This window comes from Monopterus albus, unplaced genomic scaffold (assembly GCF_001952655.1).
Source record: "Monopterus albus unplaced genomic scaffold, M_albus_1.0 scaffold287.1, whole genome shotgun sequence".
Classification (NCBI taxonomy): Eukaryota; Metazoa; Chordata; class Actinopteri; order Synbranchiformes; family Synbranchidae; genus Monopterus; species Monopterus albus.
The window spans coordinates 247,255-272,110 of record NW_018128167.1 but is presented as its reverse complement, the minus strand read 5'-3'; the positions used below and the strand labels follow the sequence as shown (position 1 = coordinate 272,110).

The 24,856-nt window shown below is 46.2% G+C and overlaps 1 protein-coding gene across 1 annotated transcript in view; it reads right to left on the bottom strand.

The window, feature by feature from the left end:
• The window catches only part of LOC109973251 (latent-transforming growth factor beta-binding protein 4), a 52,877-nt gene that overhangs the window by 15,971 nt on the left and 12,050 nt on the right, over positions 1-24,856 (bottom strand). Inside the window, exons 4-25 of the mRNA XM_020622685.1 lie at positions 24,297-24,461; positions 18,845-18,947; positions 17,245-17,304; positions 16,792-16,914; positions 13,844-14,020; positions 13,377-13,514; positions 12,521-13,056; positions 11,708-11,825; positions 11,481-11,606; positions 10,906-11,037; positions 10,343-10,468; positions 10,148-10,261; positions 9,741-9,860; positions 8,667-8,780; positions 7,751-7,870; positions 7,387-7,506; positions 6,649-6,774; positions 6,201-6,326; positions 2,825-2,947; positions 2,320-2,451; positions 1,700-1,825; positions 1,041-1,181 (exon numbers count right to left, since the gene is read on the bottom strand). Of these exons, the coding sequence (XP_020478341.1) occupies positions 1,041-1,181; positions 1,700-1,825; positions 2,320-2,451; positions 2,825-2,947; positions 6,201-6,326; positions 6,649-6,774; positions 7,387-7,506; positions 7,751-7,870; positions 8,667-8,780; positions 9,741-9,860; positions 10,148-10,261; positions 10,343-10,468; positions 10,906-11,037; positions 11,481-11,606; positions 11,708-11,825; positions 12,521-13,056; positions 13,377-13,514; positions 13,844-14,020; positions 16,792-16,914; positions 17,245-17,304; positions 18,845-18,947; positions 24,297-24,461 (3,166 nt within the window). The remainder of the gene's footprint in view (positions 1-1,040; positions 1,182-1,699; positions 1,826-2,319; positions 2,452-2,824; positions 2,948-6,200; positions 6,327-6,648; positions 6,775-7,386; positions 7,507-7,750; positions 7,871-8,666; positions 8,781-9,740; positions 9,861-10,147; positions 10,262-10,342; positions 10,469-10,905; positions 11,038-11,480; positions 11,607-11,707; positions 11,826-12,520; positions 13,057-13,376; positions 13,515-13,843; positions 14,021-16,791; positions 16,915-17,244; positions 17,305-18,844; positions 18,948-24,296; positions 24,462-24,856) is intronic.

Sequence of the window (24,856 nt, the reverse complement as noted above, 5' to 3'; positions counted from 1 at the left end):
TCCTAAAGACTGAGATTTGCACTGAGCTGCACCTTATAATGTTACTACACTCTTGATGCTAACATGCTGCTGACCTGATTAGGGCCCATACATCCCTTTTTATTAGTTCATATTTTTATATTGACTTATACAATTGTGTGTTATGTAAATAATATGTTTGTCTTTTAAGCCGAGAGCTGTCGGAAAAAATTTCGTTGTGCTATGCATAATGACAATAAAGAGTCTTGACTTGACTTAAACATCAGGTCAGACCTTCAGCCTTGGTTTCATTCAGTGCTGTGGAGAGTCGGGCTGCTCTTTGGCAAACTCCAGCTGCAGCTTCTTCTGTGGTGTCCTGCTGTGGACTCCATGCACCATGGTGCACATGTGGTCAACTCAGCAACAGAGACAGTAACCAGCTCCAGTGACTCCTTTAAGCCTTCAGCTGTTACTCTGGGCGGCTTCTTTATGCCGATGGTCGTTCTGTCAGACACCCCCTACTAGGGAGAGCAGCCACAGTGTGACTGTGGACTGAAGACAGAGATGATCTGTAACATTTCCTACAAATCTACAATCTCAGTCTTCTAACATTTTTTGGGAGCACAGTCCACATCAGCAGATGCTTCTTGTGAACGGCTGTAACCCACAGCTCCAGTCTGGGGCCACTGACTGGACCTCAGTTAGTTCTGACTGATGCCATTAGCCCAGCGTTCAGACTCACACTGGGAACGTTTTAATGATGTGTTCAGAATGGGAACCACACAATGATGTGTGTGTTATCTGTTCAAGCAGGTCGTGTTAGCTCACACAGTAACTCCAGAGGATGTGAAACACACGGCACTGTACGACTGTTGAGTCTGAGACAACCTAACCAAGTCTGCTACGCTAATGACGGCTTCTTTTAAATAGCTACTGAATATTTACCCGACAGTACCTGTCTGCTCACTTGTTTATTCAGTTTGCTCATGTTGTTCTTTACTGTGTCGTATCAGTGCAGTGCACAGCAGCTGTACCTGGGCGCTCTAGTTTCACACTCATGGGCACTGTGCCAGTGTGTGTACCTGGTTGTGAAGCACTGACGCACTGCCTGGTCCTGGTGTCGAACTCTCCCGGTGCGTCACACTCACACGTGAAGGAGCCCTCCACATTCTTGCAGCGAGCTGGACCACACACGCCCGGCACGGACACACATTCGTCTTCATCTGGAAGAGACAAGCAGTGCTCTGCCTCAGGACTGGTCTCAAACAGCATCAGCCAAATTATAGCAGCACAAAAACCAGGTTGTCCCACGTTATCGGCTTCCTCTGTTAGGTCTGGGTTTTCCTCTCACTCCATGAGCTCATTCATATGAAAGAACCATGAATGAAGAACTTAAAATAATATGAGACGGAGCAGAGATACCTGCAGGAAAATGTATTTATAGCTGTGCTCTGTTAGACAGAAAACTGTGTCTGGTATTTGTTCTACTACATCAAAAATGATAAAATAAAAGGAACAGCTCCTTGTAACAGCAGCACAAAGTCCAGGCTGCAGGTTTAGACTGGCTTGGTCTGAGCTAGGGGTTCCTAATAAACCACACACTGAGAACTGAGAGTAAATGCTCCAGGCTCCACCTGCGTTAGGTCCTGTGAGCTCTGCTTTTACAACATGCCATTTGCACCCTGCAGCCTCGTGTCGGCCAGGTGACCGATGCGACATGCGACTGAAGATGCACACATACCCACACAGGCCTTTCGGTTGGCGGTGGGGGTGAAGCCCCGGTCACACACACACAGGTAGGTTCCTATCAGGTTCTGACAGACGCCGTGGTTGCCACACACCGACTTATTGGCACATTCGTTGAGGTCTGACAGAGAGGAGAGGGACTTCAAGTCTGATGTGATTTTCAACATGATATACAAACTATGGAAAAAATCCTCAGTATGTTACACAACATCTCTTTACTCTCTGAAACTCATCCTCACTTTTTACTGTCTGACTCAAGTGATCTGTGCTCTGTGGAAAACAACACAATGGCTCTTTGTAGAAAATAAAGACAGCGTCAAGTTGATCAGATCATCAGTCAGAGTCCTCCTTGTTTTTTGCTGTCTGTTTGTTGTTGCTGCTGCTGTTTGTGCAACTCTTCCTGCATCTGTTCCACATTATCAATCATTTCAAGATAATCCTCTTTCTTCCCTGGAGGGCTTTTATTGTGAAACATCTGCAGGGAAAGTTGACTTTCATGGAAAAACAAAGTGACCTCAGTCTAAGTGTCACTCTGTGTATAACCACTCATCAGCGGCTGAGGGCGCCGACACGTGGTGTACACGTGATGCTTCACAGGTGTGCACTCAGACTCACCTACACACTCGCCAGTCTGAGCGACCCGGTAGCCCGGCTCACAGGAAGTGAGGCAGCGGTAGGAGCCGATCGTGTTTTCACATCGCCGTGAGCCACAGACCGACCCTCCGGATGAGATGCATTCATCCACATCTGAGAGAGACGGACAGAGAATGAACTGTACCGTCGACTCAAAGCTTTGTGACAGAAGAAGTTCTCTGATTCGTTACCTTGGTAAAAGTACTGTGTTCACACACAGTATGTTGAATTTGTTTGTTATCTCCACATGCAGCAGTTACAGAGCGCTGTCTGCGCCCACATCACAGGTATCACAAGTAGAAGAATTATCAAAGGAGAACACCTGAGTGAAGTACAGGTACCTCATAACTGTACTGTAAATAGAGTGGACAACATTTGGGGCCTCGCCTTCCTCTTGGGCACAAAGGCCAAGTTCTACCATGGTAAACCACTGGCTTGAGGTCAGGGACAGGGTTAGACAAGCAGTGGTTAGTGTGCGATTGCGTACCGAGGCAGGCGGTCTTCTCAGGGTTGGTGGTGAAGCCGGTTTGACACTGGCACTGGAATGAGCCGTCGGTGTTCACACAGCGACCATCCAAACACACACCTGACTTCATACACTCGTCCACGTCTACAGAGAGAAAGAAGCTGTCACTGCATGTAACACACACACACACACACACGTGCACAGGGGTGCAAGTAGTACTCGGGTCATTTACGGACACAAAAGTAGCAATACCACAGTGTAGAAATACAAGTAAGAGTCCTGCATTCAAAATGTTACTAATGTAAAAGTACAAAAGTATCAGCATCCAAATATACATGAAATACCATCAGTACCAGTACTGGTCCTGCAGAACGGTCAACTGAACGGTGTCCCAGTAACGTCCCTGATACTGGATCATAGTGACTAATTACTGTGTCCATCACTTTAATGCTGCAGCTGGTAAAGGTGGAGCTGATGGTAACTATGTTGGATCTTATTTCCTATGGTGTCTCTGTGTCAGAAGTTGATATTGGTGTAAATGTTTTTTCTGACCATATGCCTATTGTATTTGAGGCCGGCCTGTTTTGTGTAGAGGGTAAGTTGCATGCCCCTACTCGACGTGGCCGGATATTTAATTCTTCGACTGTGGGCCAATTTGTTGCTACCTTTGATCAGCTTGCTGTTCCAAATGTTGGCGATACTGAGGAGCTTAGTTCCTGGTTTCACTCCTCTTGTTGCTTTATTCTGGATTCTGTGGCCCCATTTAAGGTTCAGGCTTAGCCTAAAGCTAAGCCTGAACCATGGTTTGGCACCAAAACTCGTGTGGCTAGGCAAGCGTGCCGTAAAGCTGAACGGAGGTGGAAGAAGGACAGACTGCAGGTTTCTTTTCAAATCTTAAAGGATTGCTGGCACAATTATCAGAAGACTGTTAAAGAAGCTAAGAGAGAATATTTGTCTGATATTGTTGTATCAAACAGCCATAATCCATGCGTGTTATTTAAAACAATTGGGTCTGTGCTAAATTTTTCCTGGAAGCCTCTGTTGAGCTGTGTGATAACTACAGTTTTTTATCGAGAAGGTTGCTGTTGCGAGGGCTTTGGGTACAACCCCTGCCTTTGACTTTTATTCATATTTTGATTTTATTTCTGTTCGCTTTTATGTTCATGTTTGTTCATTTGTCTGACTGTTCTGAATGGGAAGTTATGTGTTATCTCATACAGTTGATTTGTTCACCATAGTTAATTACTACTGACTCTGCAAAGGTGTGAGACGTTAGAGACTTGACCGACTGAGTTGTTTAAGTTGGGTTTCACTGGAGTATGTGAGAAAGACTCTGTTAAGGTTAAGGTTAATTGAGGAGTTGTTAGTTTTGTAATACGGAAATTATTTTAGACTTAATTTTAGCTGTAGGAAGAGGTCAGCGTTTGACTACAGCCGACAGAGTTTAGAGGCGTTAAAGTCTCAGGCCAACATGGTCATATTTTGATTTTACCTATTCTGAGTTCCGATGTTCCATGGTTTAAAAACCACGGAAGGGGGGACTGTAGTGGTGAAAAAATAAACCCTATTCCAGAGGAAATATGTAATGGAACAGTATGTAGCTCAATATAGACCTTATTTGGTACTAGCTCGTGTAAGGGAGAGCTGAGTGATTATGGGTTTATTAAGTTCATGTGAGGTGGACAATGGGCTTATGTAAGTGGTTATATAATTAATACTTAGAATCCTAGTTAAGGCCTAGTATGGTCAGAGATGAACCCTCTGCGCCAGAAGATTGGGAGTCAACCTTCCTGTCTTCCTGGAATGGAGTGAGAAGGGGGGTCGCAGAGACGTCAAGGGGGACAGAGTCCAGCTGTTGAGAAGTAGCTAGTGGCTGAGCTGAAAAAGAGAAGTGAGCCTGAGGGAGCCAGGGATAGAGAGGAGATGACCATGCTGCAGTAAACGGTGGACGAGGTACCTTTTAGAGACCCAGCCGGCTGGGGAGAAGAAGACTGACTGGGGCTGACTGACCCAGGACTGGTAACAAAGGACCTGACCTGACTGACTGGTGCTCCGACCAATTTAGGCTTTATCTATTTCATTGCAGGAGGAGAGTCTCTGTCCTCTGTTCTCTGTTCCCTAACTATAAGATTATCTGTTTAGATGCTACTCTACTCAGAATAATTGTAATATTAAATGATCCTTTAAATTGTAATGGTTTGTCTGAATTAATTTAGTTGGTATCTCACTCTTGCCACGACACCCGTCTATTGGTTGGAGTGCGTAAAAGGGAGCATATAACCCCTATTTTGGCATCCCTTCACTGGCTCCCGGTGTCCTTTAGGATTCATTTTAAGATTCTTTTATTTGTTTTTAAGTCTTTAAGTGGTCTTGCACCACTGTACCTTCTTGAAGTTTTATTTCCTTGTAGTCCCTCTCGGTGCCTCAGATCAGCTGACCAGCTCCGGCTGGGGGTACCAAGGGCTAGGCGTAAACTTAGAGGGGACAGAGCGTTTTCCGTTGTGGCTCCTAGGCTATGGAATGCGCTGCCTCTTTACATTAGGCAGGCCCCCTCGTTGGCCATTTTTAAAACTTACTTGAAGACCCATTTGTATGCCTTGGCGTATCATATGGCATGAGACTCTGTTTGCTGAGTTTTGGTTTTGGATACTATTTTGTTATTTTGCTGTCTTGGTTCATTTATTTTATTTTATTGTTTTATTCTTATTAATGTAGTTGTTCACATGTTATATGTTTTAAATCGAATCTTATGTTAAGCACTTTGTTTGGCTTTGGCTGTGTTAAAGTGCTCTATAAATAAAGTTGAGTTGAGTTTCCATTCTGCTGGGTAGCTGGTGGATTTCCTACTGGGATTAATAGAGTCTGATGGTTCTACTGGGTTTGGTTTGATTCATCTGGTTCTGGACCTGAAGTTATCGTGTACATGTAGTGCAGTAAAAAGTACACGGTTTGTGTTCTGCAAGTAGAAGGACAATGAAATACTCAGCTGAAGTACAGATACCTCACTGTACTTGGTCAATTTCCACGACTGCGTGCACACACACACACACACACACACAGTCAATCATGAGGACATCTGCAGAGCCTCAAACACCCAGCGACAGACATGCACTCTGCCTGGACTACTAGCTGCTCCGGACGATTGCACAGCTCTGAACACGCACGGTTCTAGCAGCAGAGTCACTGAAAACATGTCAAGGCCATAAACTATCTCTTGCATGCGACAACAAATATGTTCTTGCATGAGACCTAATGATTAATGTTAGTTTGAGTTTTAGCAAATATCTTTTGTTTAGCAGGGTTTTCTTTTACTGGCTAAATAAAAACAGACACAACAGCCAATAAAAAGCCCCAGTGTTCACCCCGAGTCCGTCACGCTGAACACGCCATGACTCACCGAGGCACGCTGTCCTGTTGTCACTCAGCGTGAAGCCCCGAGAGCACACACACGTGTAGGAGCCTGGCGTGTTCACGCACTCTCCTCTGGAGAAGCAGAAGTCCCCCTCCAAACACTCATTAATATCTGAGGACACACACACATATCGAAAACAATCGTTTTAACACATATTTGACAGATTAACTTCACTCCAGTAAAAGCACAACTCTGGATATTTCAGAAGTATTTTCATTATACAGGAGCTGGAGCAGGCAGGTCTTTTGTTTCACTGTGCCAAGCGTTATTATTATGAGACTGGCTTGTATTTTGTTCCTGTGGGAGAAGAGCTGGAGCTTCAGCTTTGTCACCGTCAGTCCCCATCGTCTCCTTCATTATTACCACACCAGCCCAGCAGTGACATCAGAACACTGCTGATGTCATGAAACACCTGCCAGGTGAACTGACCCACCTCTGCACTGCCTGCCCAGGCCGGAGGTTCGATAACCAGGTGGACAGTCGCACCTGAACGAGCCGATGGTGTTCACGCACACCCGCTGTGCGTCACATGCCCTGACACTTGCGCACTCGTCTATATCTGTGGGACGCAGAAAGCGAGAGAGAGGCATCTTCAGCTTTGTTCACAGATGAAGTTTGATGTTTTCCTTCCAAATTCAACTATTTAGGAAGGTGGGTTCCCACAAACTTGCTGTGCTCTGGTTTTCAGTCCCCTGCAACAGGGAGAAAACACACATACAATATTTTGTATGTGCAAATCAGATTTTTGAACCAGAACCTTTTGCCCTGGGCTTCACCTCTCAGGCTCCATCTCACTGGTGGAGGCTGTAACTGAACCTGCAGACACTGCTCAGGGCTGAAAAAGCTGTTAATTAACTGGTGTCAGAACATAAATCAAACATAAAGGACCAATGTCAACATTATTTATCATAAAGTATTAGATCATCAAAACAACAGCTGAAACAATCAGTTAGCAGATCCATAGAAAATTAATCTAACAATGTTGATAGTCGGTGACTGTTCACCCAAAAATAACTGCTTTTCTGATTTCAGATTTGTTGTTTTCCTTTATTAAGACTTCATTTCTTTAGCAGTTCTGCTGTGAGAGGGGCTGCTGGCAGGATGTGAGGGTGGAGTCACCCTTCAGAGAGTTTCTAGTGTTTCCACAGTGTGTGTGTGTGTGTGTGTGTACCTGTACACACTCCGTTCACACTGTGGTGTCCCTGCTGACAGGCCACACATCTGTAGGATCCTTCAGTGTTCACACACCGCTGCCCGGGACACGTCCGGCTGTCCTCACACTCATTCACATCTACAGAGGGAGACAGATGAGAGAGACCACAGTATGTGTGTGTATGTGGGTTCGTGTACTTGCTGCATAGTGATGTTTTTTGCTAGAGTGAGGACATTTTGGCCAGTCCTCACTTTGTGAACCAGCTTTCTGAGGGTTACGACTTGGTTTTACGCTACAGGTTAGAACTAGGTTTAGGTTGGGGATGCATTATGTCAACGACTGTCCTCAGATGTACAAGTGTGTGTATGCTAGCACACCATACCAATACACTGTCTGCCAGCCAGTGTGTATCCTGGTCGACAGGACACGCAGCGATATGATCCCACAGAGTTGACACACATCTGACCAGGACACTGAGACAGCTCTGCACACTCATCAACATCTGGACACACACAATGAAGACACACACCATGAGCTGTGGACGTTTGTCTCCTCTGGCCAGAGCCGGGCTAATGGTTTCCACCTGTTTCCAGTTCTGATGCTAAGCTAAGCTAAACTAAGCAGCAGAGGTATCAGGTAATGTTCATTCTTACACTGTATACGTTAAAATTCTGATTTGATGAGTGGTGTATTTGTGTGCATGCTTTGTGGACAAAGAGGAAGACTAGTGAAGAAGACAATGAGAAACTTGCCTATAGGGGTTTGTTGCACAGAGGAATGTGAATAAAGGTGATTAACAAAGACAGTGAGGGGTGAATCAGCGCCTGGACTGTACTTTCCTCTTCTGTCTCTAAGCAATGTGTTTCTGCCAGTAATATATTTGTTTTCACTTGTCTCTTTCTAAATCCCCTTTTTCTGTATCTAAAACAACCACTTCCTGAATTTTCCAGTATGATTCCATAGAATCAGCTTTGTTACATGTTAAGAACCTACAGCTTCCCCATGCTGATCTAGCTCTGATGTGACCAGGGTACCACTTGTATATTTATTCTGTAGAACTTGTTTTCCCGTTTAAAAGTCTTGAGAAAACACCTAGACTCTGTGGGCGTTTCCCTTCTGCTACCTGAGCAGAGAGTTTTATCTTTTTATTCTCTGGCGGTATAAATGCAGATCCTCATCCTAGAGCGACTGACCATCATGCCAAATGAATATTAAAGATCTGATTCATCACACCAAGGTTTTGATTGTTCAGAGAACAACTCTAGCACCACATCTGCATCTCCAGCCTCCCCATTTACCTGTACAGGTGTTGTCCTGGAGCTTGTAACCATGGTGACAGACACAGCGGTAGCTCCCTGGTGTGTTTTCACAGCGACCGTTGGAGCAAGGAGCCTGGCGACACTCATCGATGTCTGTAGACAGTTACTAAGCTGTTATTATTTATATCTGTGTGACATAATTACTAATGAACCATTTTAGGCACTTAGCTTTAATTTCTATGCTTATACATATTTTATATGCTAATACGAGGTGTGCTAACAGTTGAAAGCCAAATAAACAGAAGTTGCATATGAAAATGTTTATTTTAAAAATGTTATATATTGTCCTAACAAACACCGTGTAAACATATCAACATATCACTTTCTGCACTTCACAAAAAGAAGATAAATGTCAGATGTTAGCATGCTAAGCTAAGTCATGTTTATGTCGTTAATCCAAATCTAACTGAATGAAACTCCAACAGTAATTTTAGAAAACATTCAAACATGTAGCATGTGAAAAAAAACTAGACAGAATTCTGACTAATTTAATTGTATATATGGCAATACACATTATTTTGGATTACACGCATATTTTATTAGGCTATAAGCATTTACATGCACAAAAACGGCCAAGCATGTGCACGTATCCCAGGCAGCACCCTCTACTGAAAAACCTTCCTGCGCGCATGAGAGGAGCCATCAACAACCTTAAAACTAAAGAAATGCTTAATGAAGACTGAGACGTTAGCATTAGATATAGCTGATGCCAGTGGTCACATTTAGAGCTGCGGTGAAAAGTCAGTTAACTGAAATTTAATGAGCAACTGATAAAAACTTTAGTCATTTAATTTAAGACAAGTAATTTAATTAGTATTTAAGCCAACATCTGATGATGTCATTGACCCAGATGTTCCACCTAAGCCACTTGTCGTTGTCTCACGTTAAACTGTCACGTACTGCGGGTCAGACAAAATGACACTCGCCGAGTTCAACACTGGGAAATTATGATGTGCATTTTTCACTGTTTGTTGATGTTTAATAAACTGAACAATTACGGTCACTTTTCCTGAGTTTTAGCCAGGTGACCTCTGACCCACAAGTGTGCATTACCTGTACAGAGCCTGTTGAGCAGTTCATATCCAGGCTGACAGGACACGCAGCGGTACGAGCCCTGGCTGTTGATGCACTCCTGACCTGGACAACGCAGAGGATCCTTACACTCGTCCACATCTGAAACACACACACATTTTCTTCGTTTTCTGTCCCCATACTGGTTCCCAGCATGTTGGTGGTAGAAGATCAGCTAAATCGTTTTTGACATCCTCCAAAAGGGACAGGTTACACTCAACTGAAACGGCTCTTCCCACAGAATCTCACTTTAAAGTACAAGGCCCTCACCCAAGACAGCGAGAACACACGTACTGTGGTTTTCCTCCCATTCATAAAATAAGATTTATTTTTTAACACCATGGTTTCTCCAATTCTGCACTGGGCTTCATGCCGTGATCCATCTTTACCTGTGCAGGTGTTGCCGGTGAGCCTGTAACCATGGCGACAGACACACCTGTAGCTACCTGGAGTGTTTTCACAGCGACTGTTACTGCAGGGGTTCAGCTGGCACTCATCGACGTCTAAGGATGAAACACACTGAGCTGGTTTCCCTGTTTTTTTGTTATAAAATGGCATAAATACAAACAGGAAGTGGATGTCACCTTGGCATAGGGTCTGCTGGCCACTGCTCCTGTATCCAGACGGACACGCACACGTGTAGCTTCCCACGGTGTTCACACATTCCCCCACCGAACACACACCTGGAGACTGCACACACTCATTCACATCTAGACACACAGACACACACAAAACAGACGTAAACTGTTCCTGTCTGGAAGGACAAAGGACCGCGGTGCCAGAATTACGTTAACACAGATGATAAATGTGCTGATTTTAGCCAATTAGCCAAAGAAAAAGTCTCATTATGTTCACATTATGCGGATACACGGTGAAACTTTACAGCTGTGCTTGTTGGATTGTTTTCATTCACCCCCACTGAGACATTTCATTTTCCATGTTGCTGCACCGCTCCAGAAAACGTTTGTTATGCTTGGATGTAAAAAGTTTGAACGGCGACTCATTAAATGTTTCAGATGTGTGGAAGAAATTCCTCAGCTACCTGCAGACCTGCACCGGCCTTTCATGGCATTCTGAGGAGTAAGGGAGGAGAAAGGTCCTCATAACAACAGTGTGTGTGTGTGTGTGTGTGTGTGCTCGTACTCACCTTGGCAGGAGGTGCGCTGAGAGTTGGGCTGGTATCCCTGATCACACACACAGGTGTGTTTCCCGCCCGGCTGATCCACACAGCGGCCACGCCCACACACACCCGGTCTGCTCTCACACACACCTCGCACTGCTGCAGACACACACAGAGGATGTGAAATCTTCTTTAAAGACCAATCTTGAGTCTTTTCCCCACTCAGGTGCAAACTGTTCACGTCCCTCATTCACGGTCAGTGTCTCACATTTAACACTGACAATCTGAATCTACACATTAACTGGAGCAGTGGAAATAAATTTATTGCAGTAAGAAGTTGTGAACATACTGAGCGCTGACTGAAGCGACTCTGATCAGATGAATAAAGAAGACGACCCAGAGTTCAGGGTTAACTTCAGAATTTCCAGCCCCCCACCCCCTGACACTGTCCCTGTGACACCCCCGAATTGATTCCAGCAGGGGACCTTTGCAGCACAACATCCTGCCACCTGGTTGGTGTCCCCATTCAATACAGGCCTGCACAAGTACATGACCAGCAGTCTTCTCTGCCCTGGAGGTGGTTTGTGTCTGCTGGTACTCACCCTGGACTCTGGGGGGCCGTGTCGTTGGGCTGACAGCTGGTCTGCTGTGCAGAGGAGGCAGCTCTGCGCCACGATGAGGGGTCTGTGGCTGAGCAGGGAAAGATGCCCCTCTAGCTGGAGGCTGAACTGGCCGGGACACAGAGGAGGGCCGAGCACCTGCTGAGAGCAGAAACTGTTGTGGCCTGATAGGAACCCACCCAAACCCTGCACACCACCCTGACTTCTACCTGCACCTCTGGACCTCGTTGTGAACCACTGCTCCATGGCACAAGCCTGCGAGAGGATCTGCAAACTACAGGACATGATATCTGTGCAGCTCCGATGAAATATAAGCTCTGGTATTTTCTGACAAATGCAGGTTCAACAAACTCCTTATGTATCATAAACAGGTGAAGCTGCAGAGGCCAGGTTTCTTTGTGGGGAAGAAATGTGGAGGTTTGAGGTGCACAGGGGCTCAGTCACAAACACAGGTCCCAGAAGAGTATATACAAACATTTTGATAGCCGGGGCTTCTTGACAATTGTGTGTGAAACTGAGATTTGTTCCATTTTGGACATGAATTAAAAAAAGAAAGAACATTCAAACACCTGCATCCTGTGTCTCCCTGCTCGATTCCTAACATTTATCCTGTCTACTCTGTAGGAGGGAGGCTGGTTGCTACAGGTCTGTAGTTTGTTTCTCTCACAATCACCTTATTTCATTTCTGCATTGTTTAAGTCACAGTTGGTCAAATTAAATAAAGGTGAAAGAATAAACTTTACTGTGTGGAGATTGACGCATTTTTCATTTCCCCGGTTCAAGCTAGCAAGCTGCTGAAAACTAGCCTCCTGATAGGGTGACTCCTGTCAGTCACCCTGGCCTTGCAGAGCCTCCTGTAATAGTAGGAACTGTGGGTGGTGAAATCTGAATATTCTGAGACAGAAACCAGTTAGGTGTTATCATTCTAGTTTGCCTAAACCAGTCACACACTTCCTTTTTTAAGCACTGTCAGAGGAATTATCTTAATCATGCTAACATATCAAACACAGCTTCTCTGTTACCTTGACTCCCGGTGGATGGAGGCAGAGGTCTTGGTTGTGTTGTGAACGATGCAGCTGACTCAGGCCGGCCCTGCTGGACCCCTGGTCTGCCCAGAGTCGGTGCTTCGTCCTGGGTGGCTGTGGTGCCGGTGCTGCCAGGCTGCACAGGCTTGGAGGAGGAAGAGCCAGCAGCTGGGTGAGGCTGAGCCGGAGGCTGGGGACGAGGCTGAGCCGGAAGCTGGGGACGAGGGCCGGAGGCTGAACCGGAAGCGGGGGACGAGGCTGAGCCGGAAGCTGGGGACGAGGCTGAGCCGGAGACTGGGGGCGAGGCTGAACCGGAAGCTGGGGACGAGGCTGAGCTGGAGACTGAACCGGAAGCTGGGGACGAGGCTGAGGCTGGCTGAGTTTTGCCTGGGTACTGCTGGTGCCAGCTGATTCATCACTGGATCCGATATCTGAAGCAGAACTCAGAGAGGTACTCATTCCACCAGCTCTCTCTCCAGAGGACAATGGGTTCTGAGACCCAGAGATTCCACTATCAAACTCTGGACCAGGACCTGGGGGATGGGGGGTAGAGAAGTAGATTTATGACCAGTAGGGGTCCTGAGCAATCAGTGTATAAATACAGCTCACAGAAATCTGGTCCAGGGCTCTCTCAGTAAAAACCTGATCCTAACAAGAGTCCAGGTTAACGTTAAAGTTTTTTTTCTCATGCTTATAAATAAAATGCAGAGACAATGGAGCCGATAGCTGCACTTATGTGCCGTGTGCACCGAGAGAGGAAAAGTTGAAAGGGGTCCAGCAACACTTGTAGCATAATGACTGGGACGATTTGGTTAAGAACCTCTGATTTGCAATATGTGTCAGACCGACTGACCCTGAGTATGCTGGCTGCTAGCGGCTACCAGCGTAGCTCCTCGGCCTCCCAGCTGCTCGGTGACTTTCTGGTTGAACTGCAGAACTGAAGGTGAGTAGTGATAACCAGGACCGGCCGGACAGATCTCTTTAAAGGCCACTGCAGGAGGAAACAGAGGAAGAGTTAAAATCATCACTTGAAACAAACAGACAGAATCAGATATTGAGGTCAGATGGAAGAAAGCCAATGTTTTCATCTTTAGTAGGGTGGACTATGCTAGCACTCTCTGTCTGACCAAAAGCTCACTACAGCAGGACATTCAGAACCAGGAGAACCCAGCACATTACGCCTCTTTACACTGGCTTCCAGGTTAGTCTGTGGACAAAGTCAAGGGCTCTGAGTATGTTCTTAAGCCACTGCACATGGTTAGTCTGTCTGCCAGGCCAGCTCACCCACCTGTCACTAACCAGTTAACTCTGTTAACCAACCTGAAGCAAAGTAAGGACACCTCTCGCAGTCCGTTCCCCAGGCCTTGCCGACTCGGCTGCAGCAGCAGATCTGCTTGGTGATGTTCCTGAGGATGGGCAGGGAGCACGAGGACGGGCCCCGACCCGACTCCAGGATCCGGTAACACTGACCCTTCTCCTCTGATATCACACTCTGGGCTGAGGAGGACACAAAGAAGAAGGGGAAAGTCACAGAAAGACGAGCAGGAGCTCCTCTGGGGATCTAAACAGACTTCAGGCATCAGCAGAGCGCTGCGGCTGCAACCACCTGAGGGATATTCAGAGACAGCCCCCATCACTGGGGTTTGAGTTGAGAAGCAGGAAAAACAGAGGCCGAACCTCCTGTGGGGCATATAAACAGGTAAACTGTCTCTCTAAGGGAAAATCTTTTCTTTCCAGTAGTGACCTGGAAAGGCTTGTTCATGCTTTTGTGTCCAGGTGGACCTTTTAAATTTCATCCAATGTTTACAAGACCATTTTATTTAGCCACTCATTTACTGATATTAAAAAGAACTGTGGCATTATGACACCCCATTACAGACTTTGTGTTCGTGCCGTCTACTTTGTCACTGGGAGTTTCTTCCACATGTATTTGCTGCTGCCTGACAGAGCAACAGACATAATTCAGGCTGCAAGGGAAATATCTGCTCTGCAGGACAAACCATGAGTCAGGAGGGATGTGAGAGCTTGTCAGGCCACAGTCGTGTACAGTATTCCAAACATTATATTCTGAGTGATGCACCCTTTACTCTAAACACTGCATCCATTGTTTGTTTTCCCTGTTCTGAACCCAAATGGCTCAGTAAGGTGGAGCTCATTTCCAGTTTGGTTCTGTTGAAGCCTCTGATGGAGCAGTTTGACGACATGTCTTTAATCTGTCCAAAAACAACAATGTGTCCCTTTTGTGGGGATTTGTGCTGGACTAGATCTGTAGCAGTTACTGGTCCCAGTTGAGAAACAAACAACACAAAGCCCTCTGTTAAACTGTGTCTGTAAACTTGTGCTCATACACTTTGGTTGTTGTTGGATTCAGTACAAAACGGTCGTGCTTCAGTCTGAGCACAGTCCTGGCAAAACAGACTGAAATCAAATGTAATTTCTAGGTGACAGAACAGGGAGACACAGATGGTTCATTACAGCCTCACAGAGCACGTCAACACAAGTGCACACCTGTCGTGCACAACCATGCACCAGGCCCAGCTTGGAAGCAACAAGGAGACGACAAAGCAGCGTTAAGCTCCGACTGTCACTGGTGCACCAGCATCCTGCAGACACACTCCTCCTCCTCTTCGGCTGTGGCTCATGAGGTAGGGCAGTCGTCTCCTGACCAGCAAGTTGGTGGTTCGACTCCCGGTCTCCCCGCATGCCTAAGTGTCCCTGAGCAAGACACTGAACCCCGAATTGCTCCCGGTGGCTTGACTAGCGCCGGTGCATGGCAGCCTGTCGTCATCAGTGTGTGAATGTTGTGTGTGAATGGTGTATGATCTTCTGTAAAGCGCTTTGGCCAGTGCAACATAAAATACAGTCTGTTTACCATTCAGCGAACGTCGGTGACAATAAGGGCTTCACAGAAACCATCTGAGCACCAGGGAGGGGAGGCCACAGTGGTGCGGTGGGTAGACCTCTCAGTGCCGGCAGTCCACGTGTCGAAGTGTCCTTGGGCAAGACACTGAACCAGCTGACTTTTAGCTGAACAAAGAATCCACTGACCTTCAATAGAACAAGGAGGTCAACCGACTTTCGAACAGAGACGCCCGTTGACCTCAGAGGTTTCAAAAGGACAGGAATCTGACTTGGAGTGCAAGCCTTGGGAAGTCCACACATTTTACACATCAGCAAGTTTGAAAGAGGTTGTGTTTACCAGGCTCCTGTCTGGTCTAATCAAAGATTTACTGTTGTTGTTGCATTATGCTCAGCTTCCTGTGCTTGGGTCTCTGCAGTCTGGAGTTTGGTTTCTCTGCTGCTGCTTTTACTTTCATCTAACAGATTCTGGCCTCAGTGTTTGCAGCGGTCGCTGCTTTACCGTCGTACTGGTGCTGGTAATACTAGAGGTGCCAATGCTAATGTCACCGAACTGAGATGAGAGGCTCTTTTGTGTGGCACCAGTTCCTACATAACATGGGTATTTGGACACATCTGTCAGTGGATCAGCAGGAGGGATGTTAGGAGGAACAGAACACATGGTGCCAGATTTCATGGTTCTCAGATATGCACAGTACTGTGCCAAGGTTTCAGGCACTTTCTTCTCCATCAGTCTCACCAGGAGGTGTCTGATCAGTCCCAGATCCACCCTGCAGCCTGACGCTGAGCCCAAATCTCCAACAGAGTCATAAAGAACTGAGACCAGAAGCACCAGGAGACCTGCAGCAGATGATCTGGCGCCCACAGAGCCCTGATCTCAGAACCATGGAGTCAGCCTGGGATCACATGCAGAGACAGAGACACTGAGACAGCCTGAGTCTGCAGCTGAACTGTGGCAGCGTCTCTGAGATGCTGGAACAACCGACCTGCCAGGTACCTGGAGACTCGGTGTGGAGGTGAACTGAGGAGACCTGGTTAAAGGCAAAGGGGGTCACAGCAAATAGTGGTCTGGTTTAGGTTCTTTGTCTTCACTGCTCTTTGGATGGAGTTCACTGAGAATTCAAACTATTCGTGGCAGCATTTCTAAAGCATCCTGACTTTACTCTTGGTGCCAGAAATGTCTGCACGGTGAATAATGTGACGTCTGTTGATGCAGCTTTGAGTCTGATGATCACATGTCTGGAGCAAACAACAGAGCGCGGCCATTTTTCCAAAGGTCAACAGACGCCCGGGCTTTAGGAAGGGGCTTAGATGGATTCAGGAAGTCCAGACCTGGAATCTGCCTTGTTCCTGATTTCATTCTCAAGCTGACAGCAGTGTGTGTTGGTGTGTATCTGTGTGTTACTCACAGATGCAGATTCCATGTGAGGCGTCGAGGATGAACCCCACCCTACACACACAGCTATAGCTCCCCCTGGTGTTCACACAGAGCCCGTTCTCACACAGTCCCGGCTGGAGGCACTCATTCACATCTACACACACATCAACACGTAGTGACACATATATTAAATGCAAAAATACATTAACACACACACACACACTAAGTACTTCCTGTGTCTAAAGCTGACTCGCTCTGCATTTATTGCTGTAACCATGGCGACAACAGTCAGACACATAATACTGACTAGGAGGTGGAGTGGGGCCCAACTAACCCACACTGATAACTGCCATTTAGTAGGATGAGAGCATTCACTGTTGTATGACTACTACTGTGACCCACATCATCCACGACCACCTGTCTGTGACCTCTGGCCTACTTCCTGTGACCTCTGACCTACTTCCTGTGTGTGTGCTAAACTCACCGACACAATGCGTTCCGTTGGCTCGCTCAAAACCAGGCGGACAGCTACTGTTGTTCGGACCTGAGGATGATTAACGATGGATTACACAGGTTAAAAACCTGATCACGCCGCAAACAGTTGAAACATATCCACATCTTCACATTATCGCAGAGAAACGAAGGACTTCCACGCCGGTCGGAGCAGGTTTTACCCGAAGATCGTGCAAAAGCCTCATCTGTGATAATGTGAACACAGCTTTACACAGAGAGAGACAGAGATGGCAGGATATAAACAAATGAACTAAGCCAATATGCATTTATTTTAACCTACTGTTATTTCTTATACATAAAAAGATTATGCTTCATATAAGAACATGTGATTTAGTTTAACTGAACCATGAACTATTTATGTCCCAGAGCATAAACAATAAAATAAGTAAAGCATATGCAATATTACAGCTGTTCACTATTGGTCTAACAGTTCTGCCTTCTTTCAAGACTCTGGTGCTTCACTCTAATAATGAGTGGGGTATTTACGGGTGTATTTTATGTCCTCACCTCGTGTTAATCACAGAGCTCACTTCAGGTTTCTCACCAAAAAGCCACTCAAAATCCCCACTGACTTTGGAGCGATGGGAAAGTTAAACAATGCTAACTCAGTTCTCAGGACTGAGCACTAAAGCGCTCTGTTGTTTAGTAAGATGGAGAACACAAAACACGAAATGTTCACAAGATCAAGTATCGGCTGGATTTTGGACAGTTTGTAACAACCAGGCGTCTGTAGCTCACATCGTAGCTTTAGGAAAGAGGGCATGATGGGAGGGGTAAAAGGCGGGAAGGAGCGGTTTATGGTGTCAGCTTGGACCCTCTAGGCTGAAGAGCCATCAGGCAGAGCGGCCTCAGGTGAAGGATGTGAGTACCGCTTCCAGCACTGCCAGGCTGGACGTGGGATTTGTTAGTAAGAACAAAAAAACACTACAAAAGCCCTCTGAGGCTTCAGTAGAGTTCTCTGAACATGTTTAATGAAAGCTGGCTTTCTCTCTGTTTATCTCTGAGACAGTTAAACTCAAATGCCAGATCCAATCCAGCTGGAAACGCACTGCAGTGTGTGTGTGTGTGTGTGTGTGTGTGTGTGTTTCCTTCCTTCACCATTCACTGTGCCCACTCCCTCCCTCTGTTTTGTGACGGTGCATCACATCATTCTCTCTGATTTCACAGGCCAATGTGAAGGTGGAGGCCAGCGGTGAGCTAACACCACCTCCTGTGTGTCTGTAAACACACATGCAGATGTGTGTGTGTGTGTTAAAGGACTATTGTCTCACAGAGCTGCATTCCTGTCCTGTTAGTCAGCTCCCTACAGGGACATGTTAGCATCATCACTGACTCTGTCTGCATGCGTTTCTACAGCTGTGTGGACAAAGTTTAGGCCAAAACCTTCATTGTGAGGACACTCCTATACTGAGAGGCCTGTGTGTGTTTGGGGCTTCAGACCTGGAGTTTGGGTTAAGTATTAGGGTGAGGGGCTGGGGGCTGCATTACATCAGGGAGGGTCATCACAGAGACAGAGGTGCTTTTGGACTAAACACATCTAGGGACTTAGCCCCGTTCAAATACATGCGTACCTGTGTTGTCAGGACAGAGGACGCAGTCGGTGATCCCCCAGCCCTTCCCGATCCCTCTGCAGCACATTTCTCGGCTCCTCAGTCCAGGCAGAGGAGAGCTGCACTAAACACACACACACACACACACCCAGCTCTGTTTAATACACTAAACACACACAGGTGATGACAGACAGTAGCAAGTGTCACTGCATTGATACATGTCAACTCTGACAAACACAGAGCAGCTGAGGCTGATGGGAATGCCACTACAGTACTGGACACATTCAGACTTTGACCTGATGGTGGCGCTAGATGCAAAGTCAGAGGATAACCAGTTACTGCAATTCATCCTGAGGGGACCATGAATGTGTGAACCATACCTCATCACAATCCATTGAGCAGCAGCTGAGACGTTTCCATCTGAACCACAGTGGTGGGGAGACAAAGCTCTAACACACAAATCGGTTTTCAGGTCTCTGACTTTTCTGTCACCTTTGATTTCAAAATTGCACTGAAGTCTAGTAACTGACAGAAAAACACTTCAATTACATAACTCAAGCATATTTTTTCCTCAATTTTGCTGGTGCCTCCTGGTGAAGGACAACGTGCTTCCAACTCGTCAGGCCTCTAAAAATCCTCAAAATGAAACATTTGAGGGAAAAATACCCACATCCCACTGAGGCCACGAGCTGTGACGAGGAGTCACAAGTTCATCTGTACTGCTCTCAGAGCTTTGCCAGCAGCTGTCCCATGTGTGCTGATGTACATGTAGAAACAGTTGTCGCAGTTTGCTGTCGGTTTCAGCGCTCGCCGACACCACCGGCAGCTGGAGCTACAGCAGATCCTGGAGGAGACTGAGGAACAGACGGCTGCATCTTCCATCAGGAATGGGAATGATAACTCACACAGGCATGACAAATATTTTCAGACCTTCACTTCCTGAGGATACATCATCTCTGCTGCCCCCCCAGAACAAACCTCCATAAATCCACATAGAAACCAGAGGAGAGGCTGCAGAACCTGCCTGAGAATCTTCCCGTTTCCTTCAGTCTCACAGTGATCCAGTGACAGCTGTGTGGACGTCCACGGGGACACTGCACACAGCTGCTGCCCACTGCTCATTCTCCTACTGTTAATGTGGATCAGTTGAGCAGATGTCTTGATATGTGAAGTGAAGAGGGAGGCGGGCTAACTCCAAAACACAGGCTGTACTCTGTCTTGGTAACATGAACACTGCATGTGGCCTTTGATGCCCAGTTAACTGCATTACAGTCCTGTCACACTTAGACCTGACTACTGTCTGGCTGCATGTAAAAGAAGCCTGTTCTTCTCGCTCTCACACTGCAGCTCACAACTTCTGGCAACAACACTAACAACATTACCCATAAGGCCATTTGTCTTCAAGGGGAAGGCCTGGCCTGTAACAACGGTCTCTGCTTACAACCGAAAGCTGAGAACCTTCTCTGCTATAGCTCGCTAACTTTAGCTGTAAAACAGAGTGGTAGCACATCTACCTGCAACTGCAAGGCTTTGTGGGAGATTCTTGGGTCAAGCATTGAGTGCATGAGCGCAGAGTGTGCACAAGTGGGAAGTAGGTTGACAGGCAGGTAGGCCGTCTGGTGGTTTTACTTGGGAGCAGTAAAATTACTGGTCAGGCTTTTCTCAGCCCTGCTGCTGCCACAGATGACAGGTTTGTTTCTTTACGTTGTTGGTGTGTTAAGTGTGTTCACTACAAGATATGTAACAACAAATGCTTCTGAAAAGAATTGCCAGCCCCGCTAATAAACATATGATTGGATGTATACATTTACGAGAATTTCACCAAAAACTGAAATATTTTGAGCTTCATAAATAGATGTTAAGGCGGAAGCGCTGCACTGAAGTACATACAGTTGTACAGGTGTGACTATTAATGTGGCCTTGTTGTTCAGTCTTTGTTCATCAGACCTAGGACTTTGCTTCTCAGGGTCTGAGTCCTTCTGGCGCCCTTTGGCAAACTCCCAGCAGGCTACATGTGCCTTTTAGTGAGGAACGGTAGGAGCATCTCATTGACCACAGATAGGAGCAGGATACACCAGAGCTCAAATGCAAGTGTCATAACCAAGAGTCTGAAAACTTATGTAAATGGAATATTTCAGCCTTTTATTTGTAATATACTAACAAGACACTTCAAAAACCTGTTTTTACTTTACCATTGTGCAGTATTGTGTGTAGCTCGATTAGGAAAAAATGAACTGAATCCATTTTAAGATGATGCTTAAATATAACTAAATGTGGAAAACTTGAAAAAGTCTGAAAACTTTCCGTAGTGACTGTATGATGAAAGTAAATCTGTGACTTCTTGTCTGTGGTCCCTGTAATGGGACCACGTCTCTGGTTCCCATTAGACTGCTGGCTGCAGAGAGAAACAGCGTGCTCACACTTCAGCTCTCTGATAGAAAATCCCTCCTCTGCCATTTTCACAGCAAAAATAACATGCAGCTCCAGCTGCACTAGCTGCTGCCACACAGTCTCTGAGTCCAACTATCTGACTGTTAAAACTGCAGCAGCATACTTCACAACTACTGAGAGCTCCATCACCCTGCTGGCAAATGCTGTCTGTTTCTTGTAGCAGCATAGTCTAATCATCTAGCTCTTTGTAAAGCAGTGCTGAAGACTTCTTTCATCACCGCTGGGTGTGGCCGAAACAACAGGCCACTGGGCACAGGCATGTGAACCCTCTGGCCCATCCTACGAAACAAAGAGGCACAGAACAACCACTAACAGACTGGTTTTGTGGCATACGCCTGATGATTTTTGGCTGGGACCAGTACAAAACCTAATCCTGTTTTTTGGAGCCCTTTCCAGTCTTAATGCTAAGTTAAACCAAATGGCTGTAGCTTCATATTTAATGTACACACATCTACTTCCTGACTGTCCATGTTTTGTTGTTCTTCCTCAGGTTTCTTCCATTTTGCTTTTGTTCCAGTTTATTGAGGATTTTTTCCTCAGTGTTACCCCCAGAATATTTTTCAGGTATGGTGGCAAGAGGACGATAAAGGTTTTGTGCACACACACTAACATTTTTGGTTATTTCTTTCTTGCATAGACCTGTTTGGCAATTTCCATGTAAAGGTCACGTAAAATGAGTATTAATAAGATGTATTTATTGCACACAATTAACTGTCAAAGCTACCAGTTACTTCACAACTGAAGAAGATAGAACAAAATCTTTAAGAATACATAAATAAAACCTATAATAAACTCTCAAACTGGTACAAACTGCAGTTGGAACTGCTCAGCAATGTGAAACAAACTGCCCATTTTCTCATCATGAGCACAGTGTGCATGACTCATTGCATCACTTACATCACCCTGTTTGTCATGTATATCTTCAATAAAGTTATTTAATAAAAAAGAAAATTCTGACTGCTCCTGGTTTTGTGGATATACAGTATTTTCCCTCCTGCTGCTGCACCATGACCAGAGGATGTGGACTAAGATACAGGGCCTGAGGTTACTGCATGTCTGGGAATGTTCCTGTACAGGTACTTGTTGTTTTACCTAACCGCGTCTAACCTACAAGCAGCCGGCCCGTGAAGCCCCCGTGGTGGTGAATGATCAGCGCAGTACCTGTTTGTTTTGACTGCTTAAGACCAGTGTGTCTGCCGATGTGTGTTTGATGCCAATGAGATGTCCATCCATCCATCTTCATCCGCTTCATCCGAGACAGGGTCGCGGGGGCAGTAACCCGAGCAGAGCCCCCCAGACTCCCTCACCCCACACACCTCCTCTAGCTGCTCAGGAGGAACCCCAAGGCCGGGAGACATAGTCTCTCCAACATGTCCTAGGTCTGCCTCGAGACCTTCTCCTGGAGAGACATGCCCGGAATACCTCCCCAGGGAGGCGTCCAGGGGGCATCCTAAACAGGTGCCCAAGCCACCTCAACTGGTTCCGCTCATTGTGGAGGAGCAGTGGCTCTACTCTGAGCTCCTCACGGGTGACTGAGCTCCGCACCTTATCCCTAAGGGTGCGCCCAGCCACTCTCCGGAGGAAACTAATTTCTGCTGCTTGTATCTGTGATCTCATTCTTTCGGTCATGATCCAAAGTTCATGGCCATAGGTGGGGGTAGGAACGTTCCAATGGGTAACCAGCAGATCAACAACCCATGACGTTATTGTCAGTACTACACTGCCTATTGGAATTCATTTGACTACTTTGGGACTGTATGTTGTCATTGTTTACCTATCTATGGAGGAGAAATTCAAATTAGTTAATGCTGTTGCGGTTTGTCGTGCTATCCACTCTCATATTCTGGCTCAAACATGTCAGGTAGGATATGAGGTATTGCTACTGTAGAAAACATAGCTTATTTGTGTTTTTTGCATTAGTTGCATTATGAGAAATCATCTCACGTTTCCGTACAACACAGATTCATTCTGTGATGATTACTGAGTGATCAATTATGTTACACTATTATAACAGCACTGATTACTGGCACGCTGTAGCATTGGTGTAACACATTGAAAGTGCAAACAAGAGACAAATACAGTGACACTGCGTTTCCATGAGAAAATATTGTAGTGTTGGGGCGGAGAGACACTTGGCGGGATCCCCCATAATGCCTCACAGGGCAGGATGTAAATAGTTTGGGGTTTTGGCAGGGTTCAGTGTGCGTGTGTTACTGCATTCAGTGTGTTGCTGTGCAGTTGCCTGGTGCAGAATAAACTTATGTCTCCAGATTCTTCTTCCATTCAGCCTACTTGAAAATACTGAATACCACAAACTTGCAGAAGCGCGGGTGAAGAATCAGTGAAGGTAACATGTCGTTTCCATAAACCTTGGTGGACGTATGAAATCCATTAAAAGCAGTATTCTCAGGCCACACTCGTTCATGTTTTCATGTATTGCTGGGCTTGTTTGGTTTTCTTACCAGTGCTGTCAGAGAGGGGCACCAGACAGACACTCCCAAACACAAATCATCATTTCCAAATGAGTGTACATTGGACGGTATTATATAAAAAATATTGGCCTGTTGTGTAGGCATGGCGGGGGTCTCATTGGCATGGTGACCCAACATGCCTGTGCTATTACAGCAGAAACACTGTTCCCTATCCGACTCAGTGGCCGGACTCACCTTTAATCTAGCACCACCCTCAGGACAAATCTTCCAAGCTTAGCTCCACTGCTGTAACACCATAAGACTCTATCAAACTGTGTGTGGCCTTTAGGGGGCGCTGACAGGGCTTTACCAAGCAACAACCTCAGAGGCTGAGAAATGAAGCCACTGTCGAAGTGCCAAAACCTGTAGTTCCTTGAACGGCCACTTGAGGCTGGCTCCAAAAGGGAGTCAGTCCCCATAAACTCCCATGTTAAACTTTACAACAGAAATAAACACATTTACAGCAAAAATGGTTTGTGTTTCTAGAGCTAAATTCCCCTTACTGTAAATTAAAAACAGCTCTAATAGTGATTCGTCTTGCTCCCTCTCACCTGTCCATCTTTGACCTCCCTGAAGCAGTACTTGAAGCCGGAATGCTGCATGTACATGCCATCCCCCCTCACCGTCTGGGCCTGGACCCCCTGGCTTCTCTGGCCTGGAGCGCCAGCTGACCCTGAGGAGGAGAGCACCTGCACAGGGGGGCTGAATCCAGAGACCTGCAAAGAAGTGAAGAGCAACAAGTGACCCAGCTGTTTGTAGCACCATCAGACAAGTTACTAGGTTACATACAGTAAAGGCTTTTCATATGCTTTTGTGAAAAAGGTGGAAAATCTTCATCTGTAAAATAACCCGTAACCACAGCTGACTAACAAACACAGAATACTACCCTCTGAAACGTGGAGTGGAAAACGTCATGAAACGGAATACTTAAAATACAAGTACCTCAAATTTGCACTTAACAGTACCGGAGTAGGTGTACCTGGGTCCGTTTTGTTAATAATAAAAATAAACAGCATTTATATACTACTTTACAACTCAGAAGGGGCTAGTCTCCGTGTCCAGAAATTGGGTCGTCGGGGCCCCTGCCTTCGACTGCCGCCCAATCCCCTTT